The sequence below is a fragment of the Cyrtonyx montezumae genome, unplaced genomic scaffold, assembly GCF_038088225.1.
Source record: "Cyrtonyx montezumae isolate F1298 unplaced genomic scaffold, pur_monq_1.0 scaffold_31, whole genome shotgun sequence".
In the NCBI taxonomy this organism is placed as follows: Eukaryota; Metazoa; Chordata; class Aves; order Galliformes; family Odontophoridae; genus Cyrtonyx; species Cyrtonyx montezumae.
This window is the reverse complement of record NW_027072036.1, coordinates 1,877,621-1,899,061: the sequence shown is the minus strand read 5'-3', so window position 1 is coordinate 1,899,061 and position 21,441 is coordinate 1,877,621. Positions and strand designations below refer to the sequence as shown.

The following is a 21,441-nucleotide window of genomic DNA, read 5'->3' as shown; positions in this document are numbered from 1 at the left end:
TTTGTAATTCATGGCATAAGAGGTGGAGCACAGGTTTTTTCTGGTACGTGAGAGCTTTCCCCATAACCAGGCTCTTTAATTGCTCCTTGAAGGTTTTCTTGCTAATTTCATTTATGTACCTTCTGCCAGTCAGTTCATTCATAGACAGAATTTGAGATTATACTGATCACAACTCTGTGATGTGGTATCATCTTTGCTTTGTAGCCCAGAATCGATACTGCACAATCTTGTTTTCTTTCTCATGTGATTTTGCTTTTCTTCATAATGGTCACTGCAAACTGCTGATGACTGAATCTGGAAAGGAGCCTGTAGGGAAGTCATCAGGCTTGGAGTTAAATGCATTTTGCTCTCTCCATTTACTGCACACACTGCTGCCAGGGATGCTAAACAGGCGAGACTTTTGTCCTTGTTTTTTGAATGTTTCTTCCCTTTTCAGATATGGATTTAAAATGGAAAAGTATGTGTAAAGCAAAGTGCTAGAAAACAGAAGCAGACATGGGAAGTAAGAGAGTGAGGGATAGTTTGAAGAAAAGTGATCAAGTGTCCTTCTCTGTGACAAAAAAAAAGTTTAAAAAATGCTATTATTTGGCTTTTAGAAGTGATGTCTTTTAGGAATCTCTCATTTGTTGAATGCATTGTGGATGCATATAATTGACTCTTATAATACTTATTTTAATCCTGAATGCCTGAAAATGACAAAGTTGTTTTGTAAGGGCTACTGAGCTTCTGTTACATGCATTGCAGACACGCACAGAATTGATTTCTGTTTGGAATGAGTTCTCATGTTGGGCAGTAACTGTGGGGAAAACCCAGAGGTGGAAAGGGCTCTGGAAAGACCCAGCACTGCCAAAAGGACCGAGGAAAAATGAGTGTCAGGTGTTTAGGCTGAAGATTTTTCTTAACTCAGACTGCCAAAGGGTTAGTGGTTAAACTGCACACTCCTGACTGGTGTACAGTCCTCTCCACAACAACACTGCCACGGGCAATAATGCTACCATTGCTTCAGTTATATTTGCTTCAGCAACTCATCATCTGGCTGGCTGGGAGGTGTGCTTTTCACTCAGACAAAGAAATTTGGCTGTGAATATCAGTCTCAGTGTGGAATTCTGGCACAGGGCAGCTGCTACCTTGACAGCATGAAGAAAATTTTGTTTCTGCTTTGATTCTGACTATGAAAGTACAACTGTGCTTCTGCACCTGAGACAGAAGCTGTGTTTTCCACCAAAGGGTGGAAAACCCCTCTCCTCCCTTTCCCCTTTTGAACTTTTTTTCTAATTAAGACTTGTTGTGAGTTGAAGAATCCATGGTTACACTGGTTAGCTGTGCAGTTCAGTCAAGGCTTTCTTTTCAGCACTGATGCAAACTCTGTAGTAACCACTGGTGATCTGCTGCTGGAGGTCTGTGTATGCAGATTCTGCCAAGGACAGCTCTTTTTAGTTGTGCTTCTGAACATTTCTGTCTTTGCAGGTGAAAAAAGCCAAGATGCAGGAATCTCGAGAACAAAGCCTGAGGTATGTAACTTTGAGTTTTATTTTAGCATGGGACAATTACTGGTGCTCTTATATCATTATAAGCTTCCGTTTTAGAAGCCTGCATATTGCTGTATTTGTCAGAGAGATGGGTCAAATGTAACTCAGGTTTGTGTTGGTTATAAAAAATAAATTAAGCAACCCTTTGTTGTTAAGGTGTTAGAAAAGGTAGAGTTTTTACTGTATCATCAAGCATCATCTTTGTTCTGAGAATCTCACAAGGCTGTCACGTTCTGCACGTAACACGATTTCCAGTGAGACTCAGAATGTTTTAGTAACACCTCTGCTATGATTCTCAGCAAGACTGTGCAGGTGACTTCTGAGAAACAAAAAAGCTCCCTATTTGATAGCTGCTTTTGTTTAAAGCTGTTTTGTTGTGCTAGTTTTCTCAGTAGAGACTGTCTGTATGTTTTGTTTAGAAGCTGATCACAGTGATTTCATATAGAGAGGATGTCTGTATTTGGGTTTACTCTTGTCTTGTGAGTAATGACAAAAACTAAATACAGATTTCTTTTTGGATCCTCTGACATCCCAGTATGAGTGAGGAGTAACCACAGTGTGCCTTTCATGCAGGAGTGGATGTGGTATATGAAAGCCCTGAATTATTCTAGTAGTTATGTGATTATTAATAAAAGAATAATGAAGGGAATGCTTTGACCAGAAGCAATGAGCAAACTGTGTGAAATTCACCATCTATATGGTAGAAACTGCTGGAAGTTGCATTTCTAGCTAGTGTAAAGTGAGATGAGCCCAGCCTAGGAGTGCCTCTGCTCTCTGTGGCTGCAGAGGAGCTGGGGCATGTGGACAGCACTGCATGCTGCTGTGAGCAGTGTGGGTGCAGGATGCTCTCCATGGTGTGAGACAGTCACAGTGCAAGTGTCAATGTTTCTGTGATCTGGGGAGAATTGAAAGGTGGTGAGGGATGGAGAATGTGTGTTTGGGATGAATTTGTACAAAAGCACAGGTGTGTATGTTGAGGAGTAACAGTGAGAAAGCAAGAAGAAACAAGGGCTAATGGAGTATAACCAGAAATTTTATCTACAGTCACGTTTTCTATAGTAAGTGATAACTAGAAGTACCTGTGCAGCTCTCAGCTGATTTACAAGCTTCATGCAGATAATCTGCCACAAGTTAGCTGTGTCAGAGTCACAGGACTATTTTCCTCCGAGAACAGCAGTAGATGAATGCTCTGAGTCTTTACTGAAATGTGGATTTCTTTAATTGCAAAACTAAATGTGTTTTACTGAAGTCTGGTCAGCTACTAGCGATGAAAAAAGCTTTTCACAGAGTCTGGTCATGATTGTTTTCAAAGGGGAGCAAAGCCAGTTAATGTGTTTTGAGGGAACTTCATTCCTTCTCCCCAGCCATAGGAAGGAAAACGACATGCATAAGAAGCTAAATCCACAACGCTCACTGCTCAGCTCCTCCATCCCCTCAGCCTGCCCAGCACTGCCCTGCTGGTCCCAGGGTTTCACCTCAAACCCACCTGCAGGGAGCAGGGCAGCAGGGATCAGAGCCCTGAAGTGGGTGAAGCAAAACCAATCCAACAATTTTTTTCTGCTAATTTAGCACATTAGACTTTCTTGGAGGAGCCTGGTGGGTGTCTGAGGTGCTGCAGGGGAGCAGGAGGCCATGTCCAGTTGGGAGGAAAGGAATCTGTGCTTTGTGCTGCAGATGGCAGTGCCAAGCTGCTGGGTTTGCTGGGCTGCAGCTTCATATGGAGAGATGAGTTGGTGAGTTAACATGCTGAAGCTGATGGCAGTTTCACGTCTAATCAGAGCTGCAGATCTCTCTCCTAGGTCCTCTATGTGAAATGTCAAAGAGCACAGAGCTAATTTCTGTTAAAAGTCAGTTTCTCTCAGTGTAGAAGGCTGAAATGGGGGTTAAGATACCAGAGGATGTTAATGCAGAGGTTCATAGTGCTAATAGTTAGGTTTGCTTGTTCTAGCAGTCATGTGAGCAACACAGAAGTCAGCGATCAGAAACCTGAATCTTCAAGCCTTGGTTCAAACCTTCCCATGTCAACTGAGAGTAAGTATCTTTCAGAATTCTTCTGCTCCCAGTGTCTGCTTTCCTCATTTCTGCCAATGATCTCATTCCTTTTGTACCTCAAGTACGAACTTCATCTCCTTGTATCCTGTCCTTGCTGTCAGTTGTAAAGTGAAGGTTTGCTGACAGAGCGTTAATGCCTTTGTGTGTGATGGTAAGCAAATACCATTTCCAATCTACTTTTGTATTACAGTCCCAAAACTTGCAGTAGGTTACTGCTATATCTTGTCTGCCTTGTCTGTTATTTTCCATTACTGAGTTAATAATGATGCCTGTTACAAAGATTTCAGTTTTATCATAATCTCTGCACTGCTGGTTGAGTCTTTTCTAATTATACACTGTATATTTAATCATAGACACTGAACTATAGCTAATGTTTGCAGAAATTACTTACAGAGTAATTTGGGAGGAAATTGAGGCAAAAAGTTTAAAAGACTGCATAATAAGTGAGAGGAGGAATCTATTCTCACTGGAAAAGCAGGGCTGGGGGTTATTATGGAAGTGAGATTCCTGTGTAGAATGCTTCTTACTGCCTGTAGTTACTTGTAACTGTAAATCAGCTCAACTTGATTAAAAATATAGAACACACAACTTCTCATTGCTAACCAATTGCATCTTTACTATTTTAGTCAATGTGCTGTGATGCAGTTGTAGAAGTTACCAAGAATTTTAGCCTGCAAAATCTGCTGCCTATCTTGATAAGCCATTTGCAAATTATATAAGTTGCACGGATCCATAAGCAGCACAGCTGTGTTTGCTAAGGATTTGGGTGTGGTGCTTGTGGGTCAGAACTGATAAACTCATGTACTCTGCAGACTTATAGTCAGATGTGTTATTTATCTTGGAGATCACTGCACCCATAGTCCTTTATGGGGTGACATGCCATAAGGGGCTGTATGGTGCCAGATCCTGTGCTGGAAGTCCTGCATATTCTCACTTTCCTGGTTTGTTGGACAGCTGAGTATTTACCAGGTCTGCTTATCTGAATCCATGGTGTTTCAATAGCTGCTGGGTTAGGACATACAAACTCAAGCAACCTTCTCCACCCTGGTGCTGTAACTGAGAGCTATCTCATAAGGGGTATGTGAGATGAGTTTGAACTCAGGTTGTGTAGCCTGAGTGACTCTTACCAGTTATAGAGTGCAATTGCTGTGGGGAAAAAAAAAAAAAAACAAACCAGGAAAAATAAAAAGGAAGCATCCCATTATATGCAGCTTTTGGATTTTTTCAAAGGTCATGTGCTTTTGGACTCAGCCTGAGCACTGCAGCTCAATCTGTCATCCCTTGGTCTGTGCCATTAAATCAGCTGAGCTGGGAGCTGCTCCCTGGTAAAGAAGAGACAGGTTGCTGGAGCTGTGCTGTGGTACAGAGGGTGTGCAGAAAGGGCACGTTCTCTGCAGGAGTCACACTGGGCCCCTGCTCTGGCAGCTGCTCCAGGGTACAGAAAGGAAGTGTTAACTTCAGTGCACACAAAGGGACTCTGGCAAATGCAGACTTTTGGGATGAAATTGAGGTTTTGTGGTGATAACTGATAGTATCAGATAGTATCAACTGCTAAGGAGAAACTGCTCTTAAAAGGGAGTAGTATGGAGTGAGGCATCTACCTGCTGTAACTTGGCAACAACATTTTTGATATGTTTTAATGCTGTGGGTTTTGAGAATTTACTTTAAAACAGATATCCAAGGCACTAAAAAAAACTTCCTACATTGGTGAAAATCGTGTGAGTGTGCAGGTAATTAACTGACATAAGTTGTTGGCTTTAGAAATCTCCTGTGTAATTATATAAACTATTTTTTTTCCAGTTATGACGTGCACTGACTATATCCCAAGGTCATCAAATGATTATACCTCACAGATGTATTCTGCAAAGTAAGTTGAACAACCTTTAAAAAATTCAGTAGCTCCCTTCTGAAGGCATCTTTTTATATCATTATGTATTTCTTTACTAACCCTGATCACACTCTCCTGTCTGCTAGGCAGCAGGCACTCACTGCTGTGCACATGGAGCCTAAGAGAAGTCATCCTTTGCCTTCAGTGGCCACTGTCTTATGATTCCAAGGATGAATAGACCTCTTCAAGTAATTAACACAGTGATCTTGTTGAATAGTTTTTGAGAGTTAAACATGCATAAATGCACAGAAGAGCAGTGTAAGATTTTACCAATCATTTACCACGTTTGAGGATCATAAAATGTTTTCTCATTGCGCAGTACAGCAGGCCTAAATTTCCCATGCTTGCTTTTGTATAGTCTGTTAGTTCCATTAGTTCTAACACTGCTGCATTCTGCTAGCTTTAGGATTTGCTGCTATAAGGCACCATAGGTGAAACTTCAGTGCTTGTGCTTCCTCCCCAGCTTCCCCTGCCCTCACTGGCCCAGTAATTGGGAATTGTTTCTTCCTTCTAAAGCAGTTTAATAATGTGTCTTCTAGCTTGGAGGTTGAAAACTGCATACTGTGGAAAGTTATGCTGGTTGGTTTGTTTGTAACATTTCTCCCTTCTTTTTAATCAGGCCATATGCACATATCCTTTCTGTACCTGTATCGGAAACAATGAGCCCTTACCCTGGTCAGACTCAGTACCAAGCACTACAGCAATCTCAGCCCTACACCATCTACCCCCAGACCACCCAAACCTACGGACTACCTCCTTTTGGTAAGGAAGGAACAAATTCACTCAGATTTCTCAGTGCCTGCAGTTATTTTCTTTTGTCTCATTAAAAAGCAATTATTAAGATTGACCAGGGAGAGAAGAACATACAGGAGAACACACTAATTTAAATTGTAGATCGATACGAAGCGATGTAAAGATGTATGTAAATGGCAGTGGCTCTGGTTTAGTCATCTCTAGATGAGACTTCATATTGTAAAACCTTTTTTTCCTTTTAACAAAACTGCTTTCCTGGACATTAATTTGAGTGTATCCACAAAGCTTGTTGGATGCTTCTTAGTTTAGGGTCATTGTTTTGTCTCATTAAGGTATGGCTGTGTTTGTGCAGATCACAGAAAGCCCCATACTGGAGCATCTTGACTTGAAGATAGTTTTTTTCCTTTATGTTGGATTTCTGTTATCTCACATTTTGCTAAATGTAGATTTCATGTGAAAATGTCATGAGCTTACTCAGCCTGTGAGTCTGCTTAAGTTGCTCTGGTAGTTGAATGCTCTATTAGCCATTTAGTTTTTGCAAAAGCTTGTGGAGTAGGAGTTGTAATTGAGCATCTAAAGCTTGATGGCAAGGTTTGAGCTATTCACTGTGTGCTTCCTTTATGTGTATGACAGCAGAGGTGGTTTTGCCCCTCAGTGCCTGCCTCTATTGAGAGAGGAAAGTGCATTGCTCTTCTGTGCAGGTAACGCAGGGAAAAAGTGTGCTGTCAGCTGTGAGATAGCCATGAAATGCTTGTCTTGGGGGTTTGTGGTCATGCTGCCTAGCTAAATTAGCAGAGCCTCGTTCCAGTTTATCTTCAGTACTAAAATTTTAGGATATCAGACTGTAAAAGGATGAGTTTTTCCTTAGCTGGAGAACTGAATGCCTTTGTGTCCTATGCAGGTACAGCTGGCTAGCCACTGGCTGTGCAATTGTTTTTATATTTCACAGAACCATATGTGTATATATGATTCATATCAGAATCGTGTGTGTATATATATTGCAAAAGAATTAATTTGTCATGTTACTTTTGAAAGAAGGTGTGGAAAAACAGATGCAACTGGACTCATTTTACATTACTATGTGATTTGGCACAAATCGTTACCTTTTCAAGAGTGGTCAATGTGTAAGGCTTATGTACACATCTTTTTTTCCTCCTTCCTTACTTTTCCTCCCACGTATTATCAGAAAGGAGGTCCTTCTTTTTGTGCTTTAGGGCATCCTTAGGAAGAGAATGGTGGGACCACAAGGGTTTACTTGCACAGTATCTCCCAAATCGCATTTGTGCTATATTAATACATAGTTCTAAGTGCTCAAATGCCATAAGGAAGAAACTTTGCAGGGTGTAACTTGCAGGGTAGCTAGGGCAGTTGGTCTGCTATCTTTCTAAACCCTTCTTGTCTTCTTTTTGTGCCATGGTAGTGTTGGGTGGTGCCAAGTGGTCTCCTGCTGACTGTGTGCCTGACCCAGCCCATAACAGGCATTGCAAAGCACCTTTAGTTCCTGCTGCCTGCACTCCACTTTCAGTCTTTTTAGTGCATCCAAACACTGGCTTGTGCTTTCATTTCCTTCCCTGGATTGGTGTCTGCTGATAGTTTGCTGTGGGCAGTGCACTGAGGCTGCTTCGAAGGTTCTTAGGCATTTGACAGTGCTGTGTGGTTGTTTTTTTGTAATAGGAAATGTTGGAAATGCTCGTTTGAAGTTTTAGGTAAAGGTGTTTTATAAAGGCATTATACATTTGACTCTGAATTTTTGTTGTTGCTTTTTGTTGTATATTTTTAGGGTTTTTCATTAGGATTTTGTGATGTTTTGTTGGTGGTAGTGTTGGGTACTGTGATTTTTTTCCCCCCAGTAATTAGATGTTTATTAATTCCAGTAATTAGGTGTTTATTAATTTCTACTGTTGCGTTCAGAGTATCTTCTGGAGACCTAGGCAAGAGATGAGCATTTTCTGTTGACATCATAGCAACTTTTGTCTGTTACACTTGTTCTGAAATGCAATCAGTTCATTTACTGAAATGTCTTGGTAAGGATTTTGTCGACTATTATTAAGTAGCTGAATTTTTAGTTTAAATTTAAGTGTTACAGAAATGTTAGAAGTCACATTTCCAGTAATGGAAATCATTCTGGAGCAGTACCTGTATACTGGGACGGTGTGGGTCAGGAGGAGGGTCCAGGACTAACCATGTGCAGTGCTAAGGAAAGTCTATTTATGTATCTACTCATAATATTTCTTTGAGTATGTGAGAACTTGCCTAGATTGACCTAGATGCTGGCTAGATTGATTAGATATTTTACCAGCATATCCAAGGTGTGCTCCAAAGCATTGCATCTCTTCTTGTGCATTTTATTCTTTGTCAAAAAGGATGACATAGTGGGTTAGGAGCAAAGCCAGAAGTATCTTATGTATGAAATTCAAGCCAGCTGTCAAACACTCAGTTCAGGGTGCTGCTTTCAGGGAAGAGAAGGCCTATATATAAAAATATAAATATATGTAAAACATAGCATGCTTACTTGAGACTTTTCCTTGTGCTGTAATACCTTTTTTGGCGTAGGGCACTGTTACATGCAGAACACACTTGTGAAAAGCAGTATTAAAACGAGTGATGATGGTTGGGCTGGATGATCTTGTAGGTCTTTTCCAGCCTTGATGATTCTATGATATAAGCCTTGTGGCTTTTAGTTGTGTTAGAAGCATTGCAAATAATGATGGCTTACGAGGACTCAGGAAGACCATACAAGTGGTGATCTGTCCTGTGTGGGGTTTTCTGTCTCCGTACGTGTGTCCTGTGACATTCCTCTGCCTCAGCTGCAGTGCTGCCATCTGATGCAGAGGTGTTTTGTGCCCCCTTATCCTCTGTGTCATCCTTGAAGCTGTAATGCTGCAGAACAGCATGGAAGGACGTGTATCACCAGGCCCAGGGGTTGCCTCACTGAACAGAATATGGTGTGTCATATAGAAAGCATACTGAGGGATGACCAAGACACAGTCGTGGAAGGCAGGGTCTGGAAAATGGCTGAGTTAGCTGCTGCACCTGCATCCAGCCAACCCTGTGGCCACCTCTGACATGTTTATCTGATCTGGCTTTACACCCCTTGTGTGATAACTGTCCTGCAGCGTTCAGACGTGGTTTGTGTTTCACCATCACAGTGGGTAGGCATGTTGGTATGCTCTGTGACTGTCTGATTTTGGTGTTCTGTACTGCTTGCCCACTGATCTTGCACTGTAAGAAACTGTTAGTTAGTGTCCTCTCTAAAAGCTACTTAGAAAAATACCATACCTTCTGCTCTCCTTAGGATATCTGTTTCCTGTATGTTTGCCCTGCATTTTCTGTAGTCCTCCTTAAATCATTATTTCCCTGTTATTTGCTAATTACCATGGCTTTTAAGGTTTGAAACCATAATGAGCATGAATCAAAACCCTGAAAACCCATACAGATGAGTAACTTCATTTGATTTTTTTACCCTCCCAAGGTTGAATGGGTTTTGAGATGGAAGGTCATCTTTCTGCTGGTCTTGAACATTGTGTCTAGCTCCAAATGGCCTTTGTCCCTATGGTTTGCACATTTCTTCTTGTTTCTAAGTAGATCTTCACAACTAATTTTGCTTTTTGACTGTAGTCCAGGAAGAAGTGCCTTTCACTGGGTGTAGGTTAACCCCAACTGGTGGGGCTTGGGGGTTGCAACAACTTTAACTGCTCTTAAGTTGATAACTGCAGTCATAAATGCTATTTATGGTGGTCCTCAGCATCCTTCTGTCAGTCTGCTGTTAGAAGACTGAATGTAATTCTCTTCTACCCACTCTTGAAAATGGAATATCTAATTCCAAGGGAATTTTTTCCTGCTTTCCATAAGTAGATCTTCGTCCAGGAGGGTAGAGAAGTTGCAGCATCTTGAATCTTTAACAGTCAGCTTTCAGACACAAAGACTTAAAATTGCAAGAAACAAACACACATACACACGAAGAGAACTTTGAGTTCAGAAACATTTTAAAAGAAAACAAACCTGAAGAATCAGGCCTTGGTGAGTTCCTGTGGTCAGACACTGTTGTCACTGCTGCCAGCACAGCAGAACTTAATGCATCACGTGAACTGAAAGCACTCTGCCTGTGTGTGCCTTGTACATGGGAATTAAAAATCACACTGCTGCATGTCCTTTGGCCAGTGTTGGTACAGATGGGAGGGCTTTCAAGAATGTCAGAAAATCTGGAGGAAACTTAGAGATTTTTTTTCCTTTGAGCTCTCTTTTCCCTTGTGTTCAGTGTCTGCAAAGAACTGACTTTTAGCTTGTTTTTAAGTATTTGACCCCAAAGCTAGTGAAGGAGTACAGTTATTGACCTTAGTAGATTCCAAACCCAGCTTTGCTATATGCTAGCTGATCAGGGATTAGCAGTTCCTTCCAACCTGCCTAGCAGTGAGCCTTACTGTTACACTGATGGATTTTGATTTGAAAGCTTTAGAAGTCTTGTTGGTGTTTTTAATATTCTCTTTTTTCAGCAAGTTTTGGCAGCAGCCCTAATCCACCTGCTACCTGACTATCAGCACTTCCTATTGCAGAAATTAAACATTTTCATGTGTGATTTGTTCCTTGCTTTTGTGACAAGCCAAAAACAATCTGAGGTAGCAGCATGCTATTTGGTCCCAGCATATTTATTTATAACTGGTCCAATTTATCTGATTCAGGTGCACTGTGGCCAGGTATGAAACCTGAAAGTGGTTTAATTCAGACTCCATCTACAAGTCAGCACAGTGTTCTTACCTGCACTACAGGGTTAACCACAAGCCAGCCCAGCCCAGCACATTATTCTTATTCCATTGAAGGTAACTTGGCATGGTTTTTATCTGCATCTCTCTCCACCTAATTGAGTACCACAAATAGAGAGGCTTGCACGTTTGTTCTTGGTTTGTGCATGCTTCTTTATGCTTTGTCTCTTTCCTATTTGTGTGTGTGTATGTGTTTGGTTTTGTATTTGCTACGTACCTCTGTATGCACCAGGCTGGCTTGTTGGTGCCACGCTGATGGACTCCACAGGGTGAAGTACAAATGGGATGGGGAAAGGAGACTGACTAAATGTTGTGTTCTTTTGCATGCATTTACTGGGAATGTTCTTGCAGATCTTTGTTGGTAGATTTTTAGCTCGAAGTCAGTAAATACGCTGACCAAGACTGCATTTTGTTGTTGTTATGTCTGGAAGAAGGGGGCTCAGATATGATAACGCACACACACAGCTTATCCCCCACACAAATACATTACTTGTGTTGCTGTGTGAGGCCTCCAGCTTGGAAAATCACCTAGAAAGTGAATTTGTAATTACAGAACTAGCCTGCAGATACTCCCAGTGCCAGAAGAATCATACCTAAGAAGCCATGTGCTGTATTTCACCAGCTTCCAAAGCAAGTTTTAGATAGGCTATTTAGCTGAATAATGATGTCTTGTTGACTGTGGCAAATATGTGCAAACAGATACTTCTTTTAGACTGAATTTTTGCCACTTGTGCATGGGTGATGAATTATGAAAATGTGTCTCTATAATGTTTAGGGAGCAGTTCAAGAATTCTTAATCTATATTCTATGTGACTTTAATTGTGTAATTCTGAGTCTTCAGGGGTCTTTGGTTCATCCTCCTGCTCGAGGAACAGTTGCACTGAGTTCAGACCAGGTTGCTCAGGGCTTTTCCCATTTGGGTTTCACAAACCTTCAAAAGATGGTGATGAAATCTCCTCCAGTGACTGTCATAACAGTGACATTTTTACCTTTGTCAGGTCAGAGCATCTCTCATATTGTGACCGTTTCTGTCCTTCTCCTGCTTTGCACCTGCATAAAGAGCCTGACTTTCTTCTTGATAACTTCGTTTTTGATGTAGCATGCTGATATCAGACCCCATGGAAACCATCTCTTTGCAGCCCAAACAGCCTTCCCTGAGGATGCTTTGTTACTTCAGTTTATCCCCCTAGTGAAGATAATGTTATTACTTTTCCAAATAACACTATTCTGTGAAGGAGCTTAATGAACATGCAGACTGTGGGCTACCAACAGAAAATGAAACGATCAATTCTGGAAAGTTTGGATCAACAATAAAGCAAAACAGTGTGGTAACATCAAGTGCAGGAACTAAAGAATGTGTATAGGAGAAGCCCTATAATGCAAAGAATAATATTTGTAGCCAGCTTGCAGCTGAACCAAAGGAGCTCTGCTGGGTTGAAAGATTCCCCTAACATAGATCTTAATGAACACAGTATTGAATTTGGTTCCATTTATTTGACTTCATTATAGAGTTTCAAGCTTGTATCTGCTGCACAGCCTTCCCTTGCAGGGCATGTGCTCCATCTCCCTGACTGTTTTGGTGGCTTTGTGCCAGACCTGCTCTAGTTTATCAGTATCTGTCATCTGCTTGGGGCCCCAAAGGTAGTATGATGAGTGCCAAGAAAAGGAGAGTAGTTAGCTAATAAAGAGGTTTTAGCATGGCATTTACAGATAGGAAAGACATATAGGATGTTGTGGTACTTGCTCAGCCTTGACTCGTTGCAACAGTAAAAAGCCCAGTGTAATGTTTCTTCCTAATTTCCTTTTCAGATTCATGGTTTAAGATTAGAAATACAACAGATGATACCAAGTTGAGTGGTGCAGTTGGTAAGACAGAAGGAAGGGATGTTGTCCAAAGGGACCTCTGAACAAGCTTGAAAGGTGGGCCTGTGTGACTCTAATGAGGTTCAACAAGGGCAAGTTCAAGGTGCTACACCTAAGTCTGGACAATCCCAGATATGTGTATGGACTGGGAGAAGAGCTCATTGAGAGCAGCCCTGTGGAGAAGGACTTGAAGGTTCTGGTGGGGAAAAGCTAGACATGAGCAGCAGTGCATGCTTGCAGCCTGGAAGGCCAACAGTAACCTGGGCTGCATCAGCAGAGTGCAGGGGGGGATTGTGCCCCTCTTCTCTGCCCTCATGAGGCCTCATCTGGATGGAGTACTGCTTCCAGGTCTGAGGCCTCCAGTACAAGAAAGATATAGATCTGTTGGAGAGGGTCCACAGAAAACCATAAGGATGCTCAGAGGGCTGGTGCTTCTCTGCTATAGAGAGGCTGAGGGAGGTAGGGGTGTTCAGCCTGGGGAAGAGGGGACTCTTGAAGAGAGCTTCTAAACAGGAGGAGAGTGACTTTTTACATGGTCTGATAGTGATAGGATGAAGGGGAGTGATTTTAATCTAAAAGAGGGGGATTTAGGTGGGATGTCAGGGGGAAGTTTTTCACTCTGAGTGCAGTGAGGTGCTGACACTGCTGTCCAGAAGGGTGCTCCATCTCTGGAGCTGCTCAGGGTCACGGATGGGCCCTGGACAGCCTGATCTAGAGGCTGATCTGGCCATTGGCAACCAGCCCATAGCAAGCTTTGGAACTTCATGGTCTTTAATGTCCCTTCCAACACAAGCCAGTCTGATTCCATGGTCTCTAGGCGGCCCAGTGGCAAAATAAATCGTAGTGTTTCATTAGCACTGGTCTTGATCACGAAGAGAAGTTTGTCAAAGACAGTTCTGCACGAGGTGACACAGGGTGACTTTGCTAGCTGATGTACCACAGCAAACAGGTGGGAATAAATGAGGCAGCAGAGTGCCCTGGTCGGGGTATTAAGATACTTCAGTAAGGATGTGACATTGCTTACAGTAGCTGTGGCTGTGGTGGCAGTGGCAGAGGCTCCATGAGGTTCTGGAAGTGACATGGCTCCTGCTTGCCTAGCCTCCTCCTATGTGAGCAAAGCAGCCAAGTGAAACATAAAATGCATTAATCACCATTTCCTTTCCCAGCAAGTGGGGCAGTAAAGAGAAGAGATAGATGTGACAGCCTCAAGGCAAAGGCTTGTGTTTGCAGGTCTGTGAAAACTGAGGCTGTGAAATGGTCATGAATAGTCCTTTTGGCACACCCATGCCAAACATTTTTGTGTGGTTTCGGCCCATTTGCAGGTAAAGGGGCTGAGCCAGAAAGGGTTGTGTGATTAGGTTAGTAAGAGCTGCTTGTAAAGATCTGATCTGTTACGCTGTATAGATAAGGGGTAATTCAAAAAGAAATTTGGAATGAGACCAGAGTTTATAAGATAAACAACAAAGTTCATTGTGGGGAGGCTGTGTTTTAGCAGAGTCCCAGCTGTTGGAAGCTTTTTTCTATGATGTCTTGTGTGATCCATCTCAGCAGCAATGCAGCCTCTTCAGATCACTGCAGATGAGAAGGGGTAGGATGATTCTGGCTTCTCAAAAGTTCCAGCTTCTCAGCTCCTCCAGCTTCATTCTATGGGTTCATTCTACGTTAGGGAGGAACTCTTCTGGAGAGCTGCTCTTCTTAGTGCCCTGCGTTTTTTTTTAAGGTTCTCATTGTTTCAGTAATACATACACTTTGGAAACTCTCCTGCTCTTCAGCAGCTGCCGATGAGCAGTATCCACTGCTGCTTCCAGTAGCTGCATAGCTACTGTTTGCACTTGTGTATCTTCATGGCCATTTTTGCTGTTCAGTGCAGCCTTTTCCCCTTTTTCTAAATGTTCACCTTCCGAAACACCTTCCCACCTGCTTTTGAACACTGTTGCTCCTATCTGTTAGGGGATTCCCAAGGCCTAATTACTTGCTTTCATTGCTGCTTCTGCAATGAAGAGAAAGACCTCTCCACGTTTCCCACCTCTCGTACTTTGCATTATTGCACCTCTTTTAAGATACATTTCTTTCGTTTTTTCATGCTTTTTGAAGCATGTTCGGGATCCATTCCTCTTTCTGGGAACTGTTCACCAGGTAGTACCTGTGTTTGCCCTAATGAAGTGTATATTGATTAATAGTTTGGGGTGGGTTTTTTTCCCCTTTGCAGCTTCCCTAGGATAGAAAGATTGAAGCGTTCAGGATCTCGAGTATTTCTGTTTTGGGTTGGATTGTACATGGATGTTACTTGCTGAAAGGCTTTTCTTGAAGTGGTGCTACAGTTGGTGATACTGTGGATTTCTGCAAGCCTTTTCATAAGGGTCTAACTATTGTTGGTTTTGTTTGTATGCAGAGAAGGAAGGTTTAGCACAACATAGTATTTCTTGACCCTTGATTTAGTATGTGGTGCCTTTGTGCTGATTTCCCTATTTCTTTCCACTAATCCTTGAGGTTCCTGAAACCTTGTGTGGAGTAATGTTTAATGGCACGGCCCTGTTGCTGTAAAACCATAGCATCTGCTCAGTGACCCTTGTTCCCAGAAGGTGCTCTGGCTGCCTCGCTGTGTTTAGAAGACCTCATTGCGTTGACATGAGGAGTATTAAACATCTTGAAAATATTTTTCTAACAAATATTTTCTAACAAATATTTTTCTTACATGACAAATTCGTTCAGAAACTCTCTTCCAAAAACAAGAGGTAATGTCACAGAGTATGGGGAGAAATATCCTCTTCTGTAATAGGAGGCATCATTTTTATATTATTTGAATTATTTTTACTACTTCTTGTTTTGATCCAGTTAATCTAAGTATACTAATTCCAGTGGAAACAGAAACTTCATTGTTACCAGAACTGATTTAAACACATTCGTATCCACGGTCTATCCTGATTCATTTCTAATTGCTAATAGTTAAATATCAGAATGTGATTTTTGTCTTCTTAAAACTTGTAATAAAGGTATGATTATATTAAATATTAATTATACACCAATTGCTTAGCAGGCTGAAAAGAAAATGTTTTCTTTTTAAAAGCTTTGGATAAAATTTCTGAAATTCTGAAAAATAATGTTTTTAAAGATCACTGAGTGCCAGCTCTCCTCCTGTCTAAGCCCAGTGGAATTGTAGCTGGTTTCTAGGTATACCCCAACACTTTTTTGGCTGTTAGAAACACAAATACTTCCATATAAACCTTGTAAGAACTGACTTTTACACTTGAGATTGGTGTTGTCTCTCATACTGATCATAAACAAATATATATATGCAGTAATTCTTAATTTTACAGCGTCAACTACCAATGCCAGTCCAGTCTCTACATCCTCAACTGTTGTCAATATTTCCACATCAGCAGTAGCCAGCATCTCACAGGTAAAACTTCCTCCTTGTTATATTTATGTGCAGCATCTTGTTCACTTCTGTGTAGCACATTATTCAAAACTAATGTAAGAAGGCAAAATATTTGCACCACTTTAAATGAAAGGCAATAAATATTAAAGTTACAGCATTCTGTTTGTAACTCATAGTCAGCTAAATTACTTTTGCTGATCTTTGACCATACTGCTGTTCCCTTTGGCCTTTGCAGCCAACTTACTTGAGCTGTCCATAGCTGTTTCCTTATCTGCTGATTGTGGGGGAACCTTAACCACAACACTGAGATCCTCCGTGAGAGGCACTGGAGAAGAAGGAAAAGAACTATTATCAGAATCAAACTAGTGGAGGATTATGTTTAGACATCTTTTGAATGCCTTTGTTCTCCCCTAGCAAGAGCAGGAAAATAGATTGTGCACAAATAAGCAGAAGTGAGTGGGATAAGCTTTCTGGTACTTAGAATAAAACAAAATTAAGATGCTGTGAGGTGAACACAGAGCCCTTCCCCCTTACACCATGACCTGTGAATAATAGATAGCACTGTGTTCTCCCTCCAGTCAGCAGTTCGCTGGCATCCTGCATATTTAGATGTTACAGATGAACCCTTCAGAATCACAGCTTTGCAGACTAAGGGTATAGGAGCTGTGGGAAATCCAAGGGTTGAAGCAAAATCCTTGTGTGCTTACACTGCTACTTTTTAGGGTTCTTCCATTAACATGAATTTGCTTTATGGAAAGGGCTTTCCTGGGTGGTGGTGCAGACTGATGTGAGTTCACAAACCCAGGATGTTCCTTGAGGGAGCAGAAGAGTGTGCCTGAAGAGAGTGACGTGGCATTTGGAGGTGGCTGTTTTCATTAACATCGATAGCAGAAATGAAAATCCTCAAGTATAGCCTGAGTTCAGGTGCCCTGACTGATTTCTGTGATCACCTTCTAAATGAGTGAATTGTCATCAAGAAAAGGATGCCTTGTATCACAGTCTGCAGTGTGATTGCTTCCTGGAGTCTGTGCATGAGTAGCTCTTAGGTCTTTAGCTCTTGTGGCTGGGTTGTATACTGAGCCAGAGCCAAGGCTGCTCTCTGTCACTGTCAGTGCATCTCATATCAGCAAGTAAAACACATGACAGAGCCACTAATTGTAGAAGACATTGTGAGTGGAGTGATGCCTTGGCATCCACTTGATACTCCCCTGTAACTGTCATGTCATTCATATAAATTCATTTTTGAAGAAACTGGAGGCAGAAGAAGGGCTCTGTGTTTTCTGGCCTTCTGTGGGCAGAACTTACCTGCATTGGGAAGTTGTATCTCAATCATTTTGGGGGATTTCCTCTGTGTTCAGAAGGAAATAGCATAAAGTCAGATTATGCTCTTGCTGACGTTTCTCTTTGACGAGCATTATCTAGTATAAAAGTCATCTTTTATAATACTTTCTGAAAGGAGTATACTATTGTAACCAATCCTTTCTTCTAATAGGATTATCCTACATACACAATCCTTGGCCAGAGTCAGTACCAGACGTGTTACCCAAGTTCTGGCTTTGGAGTCATAACACCAGCAGACAGCAACGCGGAGAGTACTGCATTAGCAACAGCTACGTATCCACCTGAAAAACCAAACGCCATGGTGCCTACAAGGACAGTGCAGAGACATTCCTCTGGTAATGGTTGCATCTTTAACAGGGTGGCTGCAAGATACCTGTTACAAACAGTGCAGTGTAAAGACGTGGAGAAAACTTTGTTCCAAAATGTAAATGCAGCACCTTTGTGTTCTGACCTGGACAGGATGCTTGCTTTCCATTGTCACGCTTGCCTCACTCATGTGCAGTCTGTATGGTGGGATGGACAGACTTGTATATTGGAAGTCTTACACTGCTGTGATTCAGGAGACACACACCATGTGCTCAGAATGCCGTAGAGAGAGGGAGTTCCAGGGGTGGCTGGAAGAGGAGCTGACAGCAGCTCTATGGGTATGTTGCCTCCTGTCATGTGTCAGGGCTCGGTGTGTAGATATGCTCTGTCAGTGGATACCAGAAACACAGTTCCTGCCAGGAAGTGCTCCCTTCCAGTGTAACTTCTCATGCCATGGGACTCAAGGAGTTTTACCAGACTTAGATATCATGAGAGTTTCGCTCTTTGTTTTCAGTTTCTACAGACACAGTTATATCCTGAGTGCTCCCTGATGATGCACACTGGTGATCACACAGTCCTCAAATTCATTTGAGCAGCTAGAAAGCAAGGATAGAGAGCAAAGCATACACATCAGTGATCTTGCACTTGGTGATGTTCAAAAGTACTCTTATATTTACCTTGTGGGATGCTGTAGGCAGGTGGTGACAAACAGTGCACTGTGATGCTGGAAATCAAGAGGTTTGCCTCTTGCAAGAAGTATTTGTCCTCTATTTGAGGTGAACAGCAGGAGACCTACCCTCCTAAAGTTATTTTTATTTGATTGTGAATGCTGTAAGCAATCAACCTGTTATTTCAAGGCACTGGCCAGAGAATGGTCCAGTTGTTAACATTCTCAGTGATGTTTTCTTAGTTCAGGAGCACTCTTGAACTGACCATTCTGAAGTCATTTTCATAAGAATTGCCCAGTTTTCATGAATTACTTCATGCTCGAGACCCAGACAGAATTCAAACTCTTTCAGATTGCCTTGGCTTCATAGTCAGAAACTGGTCTGGGTAATCTGGCTGGTAGCTCTGGATGAAGACATGGATGACCCTGTGCCTTTCTGCATTCCTGATAGAGTTCTAGTCCTATTTCTTGGCTAGTCAGACACATGGGATACTACATCTTCTGAGTGAACTGTTAGTAAAGGATTCAGAGGGTATCTCCCATTGTGGTCACTTATTTATGTATTTTAGAGTCCTTTCCCTGTTCTTACCAGTCACAGAATAGGCTCTGTAGTGTACTCATGTTTCAGTAATGGCTGTGCTGTTTGGCCAGGTCTTTGTCCCCAGGGCCAAGTATGTTCCTGTGATTGATTGATTTATGAGGGTGTGGTGATGTAGCTGTAGTGTAAGCATGTATGATGAATAGTTAGCATACTGTGGGTTTGTGTGTGATGAACACACTGCAGATAACTGTACAGTGGCTGTTGTTTTAACTGTTGGTCAAAAGCTGTATTATGGTGGAACAAGAGTAGTGTATGCAGAGTGAAAACAGCATGTCTCATATAGGATTGCTCAACACAGAAAAGGCATTTGACAAACCAGGGAAATGTAGAATGGACAGACATTACTCAACACTTTTCTTTGTAGTTTCATTCCAGATTAAGAGTTTCTGATACAGTATCAAGAGATGTTAGAAGAAACTATGGAGTAATAAAACAGGGGGTGAGAGCTATTTGATTTTTTTCTGCAGGAGATGCATCCACGAGTCCCTCATTGTCAAGGGCAACAGCAAGTAAAGAGTTAGATGAACAGACAAGAAAAAATATCCCTGGGAAGAACAGGGGGAAAAGGAAAGCAGACACCTCTTCTTCACAAGACAGTGAACTGGAAGTAAGTGGGAATATTTTCTGCAGACAGAATTGCAGAATGGTGTGGTGGTTCACATTCTCCTCTCTTTCTTTCCTCCTATATCCTTGGAAATGAAAGGGGATAATCTAGAAAATTCCCATAACCCCTGTTATTTGAGAAGATTAGTTAATTATTTAGTGGCCCTTGACAAACTTCACTTAAGCTTGTCTTAGAATTATGGTGGTTTCAATAGAGCAGAGGTCTGGGTGTCCCTCGTGCAGACTCCTGCTTGGAGCAAGGCTGTCCCCATCACTAGGCCAGGGTGACTGGTTTTGTCCAGCCAAGTCTTGAGAATCTCTTAGGTTAAAGATCCTGCATCTGCGTGGTGATGTGTCCTGGGACTGCCACACCCACCTGCAGAAGGTTTTTTTTTCTCCAACCAAAATCTCCCATGCTGCAATTTGCCCCTTTATTTTTCCACTGCAGTTTTCCATCTAGCACTACAAGGAAGAATTCCTTGCCATCATCTTGGCACTTTCCCTTCCATGTAGTTGTGGGCTGTTAGCTGTGCAGTTGTTGAACTTCTTGTAGTTCCTCTTGGCTTAACTTCTGACGTTTATCAGAGTCCTTCTGTACTGAAACCTTGCTTGTCACAACATCCAATCTTCATTAATAAAAGTGTCTGATAAACACCAAGGTCATTTACCTGGTGCTCTCTACATCACAGACAGTACATTTCTATACCAGCAGTGCTTTAAAGTTCATGATAACTTATTTTTTTTCTTTTGTAACTATAAAAGCAAGAGAAAGTTTGAGAAAAGTTTGATCAAGAGTCTTGTCCTGTGTGTATGCACTGTTCCAGTGTATGAACCCCACCATGTTAAACTGAAGAAGTTTAATAACTCCTTTAGCCTGTGAAATTAGTACTGTTGTTCATATCTGCAACTACCCACAAAATGAGCCCTAAAACTTGCTTTACTGTAGGTCTGTACTTGGAATATCTCAGCTCTAACTTGCTTTTATTCTCTTCACAGCGAGTGTTTCTCTGGGACCTGGATGAGACCATCATAATTTTCCATTCACTTCTCACAGGGTCTTATGCTCAAAAATATGGCAAGGTAATACCATCTGTTGTGTGGAAGAAAAGCAATCTGTTATGCAGAAGTAAATGGTAATTTCTGTAAAATGAATAGAAAAATGATATTTTGTTTTCAGTGTATAATGTGATACTTCTAATTGCCAGTTTTTGGGGAAAAAAAGAGTTGACGTTCTCTCTTTTTGTTTTGCCAGGATCCAACTTTAGTGATTGGTTCAGGTCTGTCCATGGAGGAGATGATTTTTGAGGTAGCTGATACTCACCTGTTTTTCAACGACTTGGAGGTACGTAGCAAATGTTTTTGTCACACAACACTCCACATTATGTAGGTAAACCATAGGGTTTGTGAGGGCAGATGTAATTCACATCAAGTCCATTCTGAAATGTAGTGATCTGCCAGAACTGAACAGTTTCTGACCATGGCCAAATTAATGGGGTGTTCTCTTTTATCTGAGACAGAGGCATCCTGAGCACATTTGAGTCTTGAGCTTTCCTACATCTCTTGTGGGTTTCTACCTGTGCTAAGCCATCAAGAGTGATGCCTACTTTGTAATACAGTTTCATTCTGAACTGGGAAGCACTTTGCTTTCACTGTTCCTGCTTTGAAATGGAGATGCAGGGGAAAAAAAGGGACATGTGTG

General features: G+C 41.8%; 1 protein-coding gene across 4 annotated transcripts in view; it reads left to right on the top strand.

Moving 5' to 3' along the window:
* The window catches only part of EYA3 (EYA transcriptional coactivator and phosphatase 3), a 218,572-nt gene that overhangs the window by 191,283 nt on the left and 5,848 nt on the right, over nucleotides 1-21,441 (top strand). The window contains exons 4-13 of one of the 4 annotated variants that reach the window (XM_065744432.1): nucleotides 1,468-1,511; nucleotides 3,481-3,560; nucleotides 5,382-5,448; nucleotides 6,089-6,231; nucleotides 10,902-11,039; nucleotides 16,163-16,245; nucleotides 17,717-17,900; nucleotides 19,607-19,746; nucleotides 20,739-20,822; nucleotides 20,995-21,084. In XM_065744432.1, coding sequence (XP_065600504.1) covers nucleotides 1,468-1,511; nucleotides 3,481-3,560; nucleotides 5,382-5,448; nucleotides 6,089-6,231; nucleotides 10,902-11,039; nucleotides 16,163-16,245; nucleotides 17,717-17,900; nucleotides 19,607-19,746; nucleotides 20,739-20,822; nucleotides 20,995-21,084 — 1,053 coding nt within the window. Of the gene's footprint in view, nucleotides 1-1,467; nucleotides 1,512-3,477; nucleotides 3,561-5,381; nucleotides 5,449-6,088; nucleotides 6,232-10,901; nucleotides 11,040-16,162; nucleotides 16,246-17,716; nucleotides 17,901-19,606; nucleotides 19,747-20,738; nucleotides 20,823-20,994; nucleotides 21,085-21,441 lie in introns of all 4 variants that reach the window. The other 3 variants (XM_065744431.1, XM_065744434.1, XM_065744433.1) reach the window with 3 other exon arrangements.